This window comes from Haliotis rufescens, unplaced genomic scaffold (genome assembly GCF_023055435.1).
Source record: "Haliotis rufescens isolate VD_foot unplaced genomic scaffold, xgHalRufe1.0.p SCAF_13, whole genome shotgun sequence".
Taxonomy (NCBI): domain Eukaryota; kingdom Metazoa; phylum Mollusca; class Gastropoda; order Lepetellida; family Haliotidae; genus Haliotis; species Haliotis rufescens.
In genome coordinates this window covers 37,899,487-37,912,332 of record NW_025963813.1, presented here as the reverse complement: position 1 = coordinate 37,912,332, position 12,846 = coordinate 37,899,487, and the positions used below count along the sequence as shown (strand labels likewise).

Here is a 12,846-nt window from a genome sequence, read left to right as displayed (position 1 = left end):
GGGTTACAGCATTTTTCATTGGGTAACCCCAATATTTGTTTCACTCTATTGATCACTCTATTGGGTTTTACCAAAATGAGTGAACATTTTAACATGTTTAAGATTTCAAAAAAATGTAATAATGTTTTTGTTTCAGAAGAAGGCCTCCTTCAACTGTATTTCAGTACATCAAGTAGGCCAGTACCCTGTATATTGGAGGATAAAAATGCTGTATTAATGTTGAGGTATTGTGTAGCATACTCTAGAAGAGTATATAACAGTTCTAAATATAGGCTTGAGTCAGAAAGGATATTTGCTTGTAATAGGGTTCTGTAAATAAGCTCTGTTGTAGCATCCCGAAAGCTTCATTGGTATTTACTCGTGCTGTTTTTATACATTTGAGTTTTTCATTTAATGCACACACTTCTGTATGCAAGTTAAAGTAATTGGGTTTTGAATACATTTTTGGGGTATTTTACGCAAATAGGCAGCTTATCTGCAGTTCTGACCCACAATACAACACTTCCCAACATGCAACACTACCCACAATACAACACTACCAACAATACAACACTACCAACAATACAACGCTACCTATCATACAACACTACCCACAATACAACGCTACCTATCATACAACACTACCCACAATACAATGCTACCTATCATAAAACACTACCCACAATACAACACTACCCACAATACGACACTATCCACAATACAACACTACCCACAATACAACACTACCCACAATACAACACTACCCACAATACGACACTACCTTCAATACAACACTACCCACAATACAACACTACCCACAATACAACGCTACCTATCATACAACACTACCCACAATACAACGCTACCTATCATACAACACTACCCACAATACAATGCTACCTATCATCAAACACTACCCACAATACAACACTATCCACAATACAACACTACCCACAATACAACACTACCCACAATACAACACTACCTTCAATACAACACTACCCACAATACAACACTACCCACAATACAACACTACCTTCAATACAACACTACCCACTATCCCCTTCCTCACTCACCATTCCCGCAGCAAAACACGCCTCCATGTAATGTTTGACATCCGGGTTTAAAGACTTAGTCCTGAGAGCTGAAACATTAGCAAAGGGGCTGCCATACTCCAGCTTCTTGCCTGTCTTGGGGGCACTGCTTGCAGCGGAATGTTTAGTCACTGTGGGATCTCTTTCACCCAATAACTGTTTGTGTAACTTCTCAGCGCCCGTCACGCGTTTTATGTCCTGCGCCTCGCTGTGCTCGTCATACTCATGTTCAGATATGTGCCTGGCTATCACAGCATCAAGTATTTCCTCAGGAATATCGGGAAACGATTCAAGTTCGTCCCGAACATGGGATCCTCGGAACATCATCCCATCCTCATCAACAAAATCAGTATATTTGGCAAAAGATTCGGCATCCTCTGTACCTGAAAGACTAGACCTGAAGGAGTCCAACTCAGAAGCACCACGCTCATGGTGTTTTTTATCCGTCTTCTCAGAACCATATTCCTGCAATATAGGTGGCCCTGGGTGAGGGGGTTTGTGGGGGTCTTTGTGTTTTCTGTCCCTGGAGTGCAAAAACGCTTCCGACCTATCCTCACTCAATGACTGAGAAACATCCTGTTCCTTCCTTTTCATGAAAAACTGATTTTGGAACACCTCAAAAGAAGAACGCCAATGTTCTTCCCCCTGATATTCCCTGTCCACATCAGGAGAACGCTCCCTGTGAGAGACTCCTGTCCTATCACCATGGAATTTCTTACTTTGTTTTTTTCGATATGGAAATGGTTTTGAAAGCTCTAGGTTTTGTGTCTCTCGCAAGAACTTTAAGGATCTTGGCACTACCAAAATGGCATCTGGCGAGTCCTTGGTTGTTTCCCCTTCTTCTTGCATCATGGCTCCCAGGGCTAGCTGGGTGGTGCGCATGTTGAGAACTGTGGAAGGGAAATAGTACATGTCAGGTCTATATGCATATTATATAGTGGGGTACAAATTGAATTATCTTACCTTACAGGGGCCATGGGTGGCCCAGTCGTCTAAGGCACCGCAATTCAATGTGCAGAGTTGTGCCAGAAACCTATGGTTGTGGGTTCAAATTCCGGTTCTCCCCGATTATGTTTCTAGGTTTGTCAGCACCATACCCGTGTTCGTGGGTTTCACCGAAGTGGTAAATGTCTAAGATCTGCATCACTTGGGGCTTTCCTCCCACATTAAGCTGACATGCCGTGATATAACTGGAATACTGTTGAAAGCGGAGTTAAACACAACTCACTCACTTACCTTACATGTAAAATACTTGAATTTTATTGTTCACTGACGTTTCGACAAATTTCTATGTACCCTACTCAAACTGTACATCGCTGTCAAGCTCCTTACAGGGAAAGATCATCCCATATGAAAAATATGGCCAAATATACCTGGCACACTGATGATTTACAGTTGGCAGTGTCAAGTATGGCACAATGGATGAAAATATATATGTTTTCACTATTAACTTGCACCACTGATTTGTGTTTAGTGGAACAGTTATTAAAAAATCGCGATCCACTGAAGCATCAATGTATCGTCCCACCACTATAAATCATACATCATAATATTTGAAAACTTCTTCAGGATGCTTAGCTCCCTAACTGATATGTCACTGACTTGAATAATTCAGACATATTAAAAGCTGTGGTTACATCTCAAAACCTGAAACACTGTGTACCAAACCCCAGGAATATACAATAACTATCTGCCACTACACACATCCGAGTTCGCTTTTGTTTATTCCAACTTTTGGTTGAACCAGGCCTTCTGGTTTTTCTGTTGATGTTATGGTTGCAGAATAACTGCATTGAGTTGAGACTGCAGTGTTGACTAATCCTTGGCGATCAGTCATTTTGTGAAACTTGTAACAGATATGTCACTTCAACCTGTTAACATCCTCACCATTCCTCCTTACAGATCTAGCTAACTGACTGGCCAGTCACCGCAGTCTTGTAACAACCCCAATCTCATAAAAATCAGATCTTAGTTCTCGCTGCCGCTAAACAAAGATCTGAGGACATCCCATTACGGGTCACGTCAGACCGACCTTTCGCAAAATCTGACCGACCAATGGAATTACTGACAAGAAGTTGATATTAACCAATCAGAAGGCAGCTTTCTCGTGGTTTACGGCACTAATTTCAAATTGGCGACTACGCTTCGAAACATATTTTGACAAATTCTCGCTTAGAAATTTGAAACCTGAACAAAAGATTATTCTCGAATGGCTAATATATGGTCTAGATTGTATGGATTCAGTCGTTAAGCCTGTAACTATCGTTCGGAATACCCTTTTTTAAAGTTTTCGAGGTTGCATGATTAGAAATCACATTCCGACTGTCACTTTCATGATCTGGTAAGCGACGCTCTGATTGGGCGGATGAAAGGTCGTTCTGACGTGACCCCTAATGGGATGTCCTCAGATCTTTGTTTAGCGGTAGCGAGAACTAAGATCTGATTTTTATGAGATTGGTAACAACCCATACAATCTGGCTGGCCTGCACAGAAATCATAACAATATACTGGTTGATGTCACATCCCTTGCTTGTCGTGTCACAATAGACAAAACAGTGTTATACATACCACTGAAAAGATCTCTTTCCACCTTGACTTTCGAAATGGCAGATTTCCTCTTCTTCCACTTTGGTCGACCTGCACGAGTAGCAGTAAACTTGACCCTCGCAGACCCATTGGAGAGTAAAGTTGGCGTGCCACTGTAGCACTTACCTGGGAAGAAGAAAAAGTTAGTGAGTGAGTATTGTTTTACGCCGCTGTTAGCAATAATCCAGCAACTTCAGGCAGGGGACACCAAAAATAGCCTTCATGTTGTACCCTTGTGGGGAATCAACCCAGGTTTTTGGCATGACAAATTCAGCGACAACATTTCTGAAGTAACTTATTTAGCATGTTTAGATCTTCACGTCATTCACACAAAGTTCAATCACAATTTTCTCTCTTTTTTCTGGGGGCAGTCAGGTAGCCTTGTGGTTAAAGCGTTCGCTCGTCACGCCGAAGACCCGTTTCGATTCCCGACATGGGTACAATGTGTGAAGCCCATTTCTGGTGTCCCCCGCCTGGATATTGCTGGAATATTGCTAAAATCGGCGTAAAACCATACTCACTCACTCACTCTCTTTTTTCTGAACATTTCACTTTGATTCAACACTAAGTCACTACAAACAGATATCTAACCTCAAAGCAAAGGTTAAATAGCAAAATGGTAAATGGGAAAACCTGATGATAACAGTCAAGCTGACTTTATTTGAAAAGTATAGTTTTTGACTATCGACGATGCTTTGTTCAACAACAAAGATTTACAAGACACCTTATTTTCCACAGAGATTCGTAGTCACATGAATTACCGGTTCAATCTAATTTTACCGGTAAAATAACTGGTGATTACCAGCAAACGGGAACACTGTCTGTAATTTTGTATGTGTCAACAGCGCAACTGTTGCTCATAATATTTCGAGAGAAAGTCGCTACAAATATACATTTAACCTCGAAGTACAGCAAAATATTATTTCCTTGCACAAAAACAGACAAGGGGAAAGCCTGCTTGATCATAACATACAAGCTGTCTTACTTCGATAAAAATGCTTACCATATTTGACGTAATAAGCGCCCAGGGCGCTCTCAAAATAAGAAATAGGGGGCTCTTATTGGAATATTATTTTAGTGAAAAAAACAGAGTTGAAAGATAAATATCGTGATTTGTTCTAACCATGCTAACAGCCTGAAATGTTTATGTACGACAGATATATTTTTCAAGAATTTAATTGCCCATTATTAAGTGTGCATATCAAATGAGTGCGTATTATATGCGAATAAATAAGTCTTGTGTACACTGATCAATTGGAAGTGGTGCTAATTGGGATTGTTCACTGGCCAATATATTAGCAAATATCACCGTGGGCGCTTATTAGAGCGGGGCGCTTATTACGCCGAATACGGTATATGAATATCGCTGATGTTTTGTTCAACAACAATTTTTAAGGTACAGTACTTTATTTACTGGTCAACAGGGACTGGATGTCACATGAATAACCAGTCCAAGCCGAATTTTACTGGTAAAAAACTGGTCATTACCAGTAAACACTGAGTAAACAAACACTAATTATTTCTGACAGTGCCAGTGGTAAACATGCTAATTGAAATCTCCCAAAGAGGGATCGGTAAAGTGCAATACTCTCCAGTGTGGATTTCAGCGCAAGACAAACTCCCAAACAACTCAACAACTAACCTAAGACCAGTAGAGAATTTACGTAAGCTTGGATGATGTCTTGCATAATCAGATTCATAACTGGTATTGTCACCTGTCTACGCCACGTCAAGGCAATTGCGAATTGACAATCAATACCAATAAAGCTACATATTGTGCCAAATTAAAATTATATGTCAAAATCATTAACACGGTCATTGCACGTGTATGACATTTGTTTATTATCACTACACTACTACGTCTGATTTGTCACTGCTTACCTGACACACATTGAAGTGATGTATGTTTGGGGCATGTGGTAATGTCCCCCCTTTCTCTTAACAAAATTTCATTCAAGGACGCTCTTCTGTTAATGTCAATAAGAAAAACGAGCGATCTTTTCAATCGCAATAAATGCGACATCGTGTTTGTTGTCGGCCATGAAACTCCCTGCACTTCACCTTGAGGGAGACATTATTATATCATTAAATAGTACGTATAATAATAACGTACGTGACATTATCTAGACATGTTCTACGTCCATTTTAATAAATTGATGCTACACAATTTTTTCAAGTAAGAAAATATGGATAGTTGTTCATATTCATTAGGAATCAACGGGAGAGAAATATTTACATACATAACTTCTCCCCGGAAGTGTAATCAATCGGCGGGAAGGACAAATGACGAAATGTGGAATTAAGTCACTCTGCGATCAGGATAAACAGTGCTGGGATTGTCCCTATTTTAGGTATCTGTTCATAGATCACAGATACACTCCTAAACCAGCGTTATATTTTTTATGTGTTTATTAAATGTCGATCTGGCTTCTGAAGTAAGGATGGGGCCTAGTGGAATATTCAAATCTGGTGATAAAATAGCCTAGGTATAATGCGTTATTGATCATACTGGGTCATAGATTGCGGCCGTAGATGTGTCTTTTTCAAAACAATGACTTCAGCCAATTTCAGCCAATTGCTGACTCCTGTCAAATAAGACGATCCTGCCCAATTGTCAATAGGGACAACCAATGGTACACAAGTTTGCTGGTCATCAACCAGTTATTTAGGGCTGGGACGGGCAACTCGGATACCTGGGTCGGGTGGGTACTAAGTAGGACGCGGGTACCCACAGGACTACCCGGACCCGTGGTTAGTCACATGATATATTGTTTAATGACAAAAATTGTCTAGAACGCTATGGTTACACTACATTTCTTTCTGACAATGCACCATTCCTTCTGATTTTTCATATGGTTGAATTGCGTTTTGCTAGGGCTATGCTAAAAATGTTCCCAATCAGACATTTTGAGACATCCCCTGAGACCAACAGTGGGTACCCCAGTTGGGTCGGGTAATAGGGGGATGGGTACCTGGGTAGTAAATATAAACTTGTCCCAGCCCTACAGTTATCACCATTTTTATCATCTTGTTTCTGACATATTCTGTGTACAAAGTTGACTGTACCAATAACTTTAATTTTTGTGAAACAATGAGCAAATGCGCTTGTTTCTGTCCGTGGAATAGGATTCAGTTGATTTCTGTTGTAACACTACGATTAGGAGATAAACAAACTGTGTTTTCAATTACTGTGGAGCTAGGTTACCTGGAGATTTAACCACGCTAAATAAAATTTGGAACAGAACACGCAGCATGAGGTTTCAAATGTTAAATTTAATGCAGTTAAATCTACAGGTAACCTAGCTCTACATTGAAAACACAGTATGTTGATCTCTATTCTACCATGACTAAATATAATGTGAACTGAAATATATTGAACAAAGTGGCATGGGTTGAGTCCAGTGTTTGTTTTGAGTGGGTTGTCGATGTGAATTACGGATTCACTGACAACAGCCTTAAACAAAATATGGAGCTGTATATGCTCAGGCATTTTGTTTACACCATAATACTTCACTCAACATATGACTGGCATTGACAGCAACTTGGAAAGCTAACATGAGCTGGGCACCCCTTAAAGAAAACTAATCAAGCTTTGCAAAGCTTTCGTTCTACACCGCACGTCACCATTATGACATCATTATCACTCATTGTGACGCAAAAGATATGACATCACAGTCGTATACAGAAAAGTGCCAAATTCCAATCTCTCTGTTGTCCCTAAAACTTTAATTACATTTACATTGTAGATTTCTATTGTGTTTTCTGCACGAAGTGTATTGTCACACATCAATTGAATTTTGTAGTAACCGCTGAAGTAACTTAGTTAGATCTATACGCCATCCACACAAACTTCAGTCACAATTTTCTCTTCTTTTGTTATATATTTCGAGACTAGTCACTACAAATGGATATTTAACCTAGAAATAGACACGGGGAAACCCTGATGGTAACAGACAAGCCGACTTGAATATCACCAATGTTTTGTTCAACAACAAAGATTTATAAGGTACTTTATTTGCCGGTCCACAGGGACTGGCAGTCACATGAATTACCGGTTCAAACCTAATTTTACCGGTAAAAAACTGGTAATTACCGGTAAACGGGAACGCTGTATGTATGTACTACAGATTTCGCGATATATACAGGTTATGCATTTTTGAAAATATAGCTCAAATATGTTTCAGGATTGCATTTTGCAGTTTTCTTTTTCCTTTCAGATGTAGAGGTTTGTAGACAGCATCACCATGAGAGCGCAGTGTTGTATATGTGCAGACCTGTTTGAAAATGATGACAATGTCAACATTGCAGCAGTTCCCTGCGGACATACGTTTCACGAGGAGTGTGTCATGAAGTGGGTGGAGACGTCCAACTCCTGCCCTCAGTGTCGCAAATATGTAAACAAGAAGCAGGTCATTCGCAAACTCTATTTCGATGCCGGAGACGAACCAGATGAGCATGAGAAAGACCCTGATAAACTCCAAAATGAGTTGTTGACTTTGAGAACCAAATTGAAACAACGAGATCGAGAGAAAGCAGAATTAGAATCATCAAAAGACTCGTTGCGAAAGAATGTACGCGATATTGAGGAGAGCAAGTCTGCAATACAGAAGTTGTTGAAACAGGAAGAAGGTACTAGTTCATCGTTACGGAAGCAGTTGGCGTACTTTGAGTCACAACAGAAGGCACTGAAGACTGAAAGAGAGTCGTACAAACAAGCACAAGCCAAGCTGTCAGCGATGCAGCATGTGGAGGCGCTACTGTCAGGTGGGTTATACTTCTAGGGTCACAATCACCCATGTATCAGTGGAACACACATTTAAACCTGCATCACAATACACAATGTCCCAACCCAAGTATCGATACATGTTTTATTGATTTTCCAAAAGTTATATTTACAAAGTTTTGCAAGTCAGGCTAGCTTTTCATAACTGCCCATCTTAAAGAACACTTTAAATCAGCCTGAATGATTTGTTGGTTTGTTGTTTTAACGCTGCACTCAGCAATATTCCAGCTGAGATAGATGCTCATGATGTCAATCACTGGATTGTCTGGTCCAGACTCAATTACTTACAGACCGCCATCATGTAGCTGGAACATTGCTCAGTGCGGCGTTAAACAACAAACAAATTTTACACAAGCAATGTATCAGATTTATAGTTGTCATTTCCTTTAGCCATGTACATTACATCTCTACAGGATGTGAAAGTGATGCCGAGTCCATCTTGGTACAGTACGGAGAAGGAAAGGCAGCATCGAGGCAGCTGGCACATTTCTGTTCAATCATGAAACGAGAGTATGAACAAGCCAAAACTGATAAAAAACTATTGAAAGACCAGCTTGATAAAGTGAGACGTGAATTGTGCACCAAAAGTCGCCTTCTGTCAGAATTAAGCAAGGAGCTCAAATCCTTGAGAGACCACTTCAGCCAGTCGGAGGAAGATCTCAAACATGCAGAGAAGGATAAAGAAATGATGAAGAAAAAAATCCATCATCTAAAACGAGCAATAAAAAGCCCAGGTTGTGCTAGTTCCAGCTTTGTTGCAACACTGACTGAAGACAGCCCTGCATTTATCACACCTGTGAAACTGGGTCGTCCGGGGAACAAAGACGGTGTCATTGACCTTGAGAATACCCCTGACCCCAAACTGGCCTTGACACCTGATTTGTTCAAGGACACACCCACAACGGAGGCCAAGAAGCATTGTGTTGAAAATAATATGAAATTTGTGAAAATAAGCACTGCCTCAACACAGAACCCTGCCAAACGACCTAGAAACGAATCAAGTGATCCTAATCATTTAACGGCTTTGGGGTCCTTGAACATCTTCAAGAAGAAGCAAGGCCCATGTTACCCCTCTGTGTCAAGGAAGGGCTATGATGGACTTGGTGGCCATACAACGTTTACTCAGGGGCTAGGTGGGAAACCCAAGTTTGCTGTGAGAAAAACAAAACCGACACTGTTCAAGAGAAAGGACTGCCGGCAGCCAGATTTACCCTCTCTTGGTGATTTCCTGGAGTAATTTAGGAATGAAGAACTGTGCTCTTTGTGATATGTGATTATAATTTTGCCAGAAGAAAGGAGTGTATTTATCAGTTTCAGGTGGCAAGTTCATCAATGACATGTTCATGATGTTGAGGGGCTTTTTTTTGTCATACCAATACTGGTTTGTGTCAATGTTCCCTTCATATTTAACAGCTCACGTTTGATTCAGTATAGGGGCGGTCGGGTAGCCTAGTGTTTAAAGCGTTCGCTCGTCACGCCGAAGACCCGGTTCGAATCCCGACATGGGTACAATGTGTGAAGCCCATTTCTGGTGTCCCCCGCCGTGATGTTGCTGGAATATTGCTAAAAACGGCGTAAAACCATACTCACTCACTCACTCACACAATCATATCTAACAGCTCACGTTTGATTTATTCATAATCATGATATCAGCAATATATCACTTTATTTATAACAAGTATTCGTGTGTGATGCCCATTTCTGGTGTACACCACCGTGATATTTTTGGAATATTCCGAAAATGGCGTAAAACCGTACTCACTCACTCATAACAAATAGTAGTTGCAGGCCAAACACTGTCACATCAAGAATATACTTTTGAAAAATAGATACTGTCTTCATCATGTCAAGTGGTGTGGTCGGGTAGCCTAGAGGGTAAGCGTGTGCGCGTTGCGCCAAAGACCCTGGTTCGATTCCCGACATGGGAACAATGTGTGAAGCCCATTTCTGGTGTCCTCAGCCGTGATATTGGTGGAATATTGCTAAATGCGGCATAAAAACCATACTCACTCACTCATCATGATAAGCACCCGTCTCCAATTTTTGCCACCAGTGAAACAATAATGTACATGATGTAGAAGGGTATATAAGGGTATTTTAGTTTTCATCAACGTTTGAACAAACTTTTTTCTGTTGTAGATCAATATTTTTTTCTTGTTCTATTCCGCATTGGCAAAGTCTTTTTATTTACAGAAAAGTAGCCACGATATAAAGGCGTATATGCTTTTCGTAAGAGGTGACTAACGGGATCGGGTGTTCAGGCTCTCTGACTTGGTTAATGCATGTCATCGTATCCCAGTTGCATGGATCGATGTTCATGATGTCAATCACTGGATTGTCTGGTCCAGACTCAATTATTTACAGACAGCCATCATATAGCTGGAATATAGCTGAGTGCTGCGTAAAACATCAAACCAACCAACCAGCCAACCAACTCAAATTAATCTCATGAACTAACAGTGTTTAAAAGTCAAAATGTCCCTGCTAGAGCCCTGATGTTAAAAGATCATTTGAAGACCTCCAGGGCACCAGGGCCCCCCTCAATTTGGAACACTGATTTAGCTGCCATGCTGTGGTATAAATGAAACACCGTTTAAAATGGAATAAATAAAACCCACTCACTCAAAGCAGAGTTGGACTACACTGTTATTGTACTTGTGATACGAGTTTGTGTTAATGATTATGGGACTTCTTGTCCAGTATACATGAACATATACTTGTAGACATTGATCATTTGTAGATATAGAGAATCTCACCCGAGTGTCTTTTGATATCAAATATATCAACACAAGTTGATAAAAGTGGACAAATTCTGAGGCTTGCTGAGGATTTTTGCCACTTTTATCAACGAGTGTTGATATATTTGATATCAAAAGACACAAGGGTGAGATTTTATTTATCATCCAATATCATTCTTCCAACTTTTTCAATTTGTAGACAGTAATAAGCAGTGTCTTAAGTGTAAAAAGTACTGCTAACAGCTTCAGTAGTAGAGCCATTAGTGATGTCATTTGATTGTGACGTCATGGTAACCAGTGACGTCACAATGGTCTGCAAAGCATTGTGATGTAATGTCATTGCAGCGATATCTACGATGTAGTGATCTCATCCAAGCGATATCTCCTGTGGGAGCCAGTTTTGGATGATAAAAATGTTTTGTATACATTCCAATCATTATTTTGTATTTCATTTTTTCATTTCAAATCATAATCTTGAAAATACATCTAGAAGATGAACTATGTCTGTGTCATACATCCATATCATTATATTCAAGAATCCAGATATTTGTTTTATAATTTGATTTGATCAGGGGGCACGGGTGGCCCAGGCGTCTAAGGCGCCGCGATTCGCTGTGCAGAGTTGCGTCTCTTGGGCATGCCAGAAACCTATGGTTGTGGGTTCGAATCTCGGTTCGCCCTGATTATGTTTCTAGGTTTGTCAGCACCATACCCGTGCTTGTGGGTTTCACCGAAGTGGTAAACGTCTGAGACCTGCATCACTTGTGGCTTTCTTCCCACATTAAGCTGACACGCTGTGATATAACTGGAATACTGTTAAAAGCGGTGTTAAACCCAACTCACTCACTCACTCACTCGAATCTCGGTTCGCCCTGATTATGTTTCTAGGTTTGTCAGCACCATACCTGTGCTCGTGGGTTTCACCGAAGTGGTAAATGTCTTAGACCGGCATCACTTTGGACTTTCCTCCCACATTAAGCTGACATGCCATGATATAACTGGAATACTGTTAAAAGCAGTGTTAAACCCAACTCACTCACTCACTCACTCACTCACTCACTCACTTGATTTGATCATAATTCATGAAAGACCATGTACATGGTCATGATGATGTAGAAATAATCAACCTGGGGCATGGATGGGATAAGGGATGATGTTAAAACCCACCGTAGATAGAAACACCAGCCATGTGAGATGCCTAAATATCGTGAAGAAAAATATATGAAATTTCACGAACCCCTAAGAAAACCATGTGAAATGAACTGACAATTTATTCCATGCGATCATATATAGTACCATATGTTTCAACCTGATGTTCAACCTTCTGCCAAACATCTGTATGCCTCCCTAACTGATTTGACCCGTGAAGATCCTGGGTAGAATAGGTCTTCAGCAACCCATGCTTGCCGTAAAAGGCGACTATGCTTGTCGTAAGAGACAACTAAAGGGAACGGGTGGTCAGACTTCCTAACTTGGTTGATGCATGTTATCGTATCCCAATTGCATGGATAGATGCTCATGATGTCAATCAGTGGATTGTCTGGTTCAGATATGATTATTTAGAGACCGCCTCATATAGCTGGAATATTGCTGAGTGTGGGGTTAAACAACAAATAAATAAACAAACAAACACCTACTGATTTGTCAAATAGATATTTGTATTCAA

The 12,846-nt window shown here is 40.4% G+C and overlaps 2 protein-coding genes across 2 annotated transcripts in view; one reads left to right on the top strand and one right to left on the bottom strand.

The window, feature by feature from the left end:
- The window catches only part of LOC124123549 (DNA-directed RNA polymerase, mitochondrial-like), a 68,370-nt gene extending 62,660 nt beyond the window's left edge, over positions 1 to 5,710 (bottom strand). Inside the window, exons 1-3 of the mRNA XM_048394529.1 lie at positions 5,541 to 5,710; positions 3,642 to 3,785; positions 1,056 to 1,963 (exon numbers count right to left, since the gene is read on the bottom strand). Of these exons, the coding sequence (XP_048250486.1) occupies positions 1,056 to 1,963; positions 3,642 to 3,785; positions 5,541 to 5,682 (1,194 nt within the window). The 5' untranslated portion in view covers positions 5,683 to 5,710. The remainder of the gene's footprint in view (positions 1 to 1,055; positions 1,964 to 3,641; positions 3,786 to 5,540) is intronic.
- Positions 5,711 to 5,918: 208 nt separating this feature from the next.
- Positions 5,919 to 11,263, top strand: LOC124123555 (E3 ubiquitin-protein ligase TRAIP-like). Its single transcript, XM_046486747.2, has 3 exons — positions 5,919 to 6,010; positions 7,877 to 8,423; positions 8,856 to 11,263. Exons 2-3 carry the CDS (start codon positions 7,904 to 7,906, stop codon positions 9,677 to 9,679), a joined length of 1,344 nt encoding a protein of 447 aa, XP_046342703.2. The 5' UTR covers positions 5,919 to 6,010; positions 7,877 to 7,903; the 3' UTR covers positions 9,680 to 11,263.
- The last annotated feature ends 1,583 nt before the right edge of the window (positions 11,264 to 12,846 follow it).

What these genes read in the sequence shown, in the direction of transcription:
- LOC124123555 (XM_046486747.2), top strand. Translation starts at nt 7,904, where the DNA reads ATGAGAGCGCAGTGTTGTATATGTGCAGACCTGTTTGAAAATGATGAC. An exon ending in TGTGGAGGCGCTACTGTCAG is followed by an intron (nt 8,424 to 8,855) that starts GTGGGTTATACT and finishes ACATCTCTACAG; the next exon opens with GATGTGAAAGTGATGCCGAG.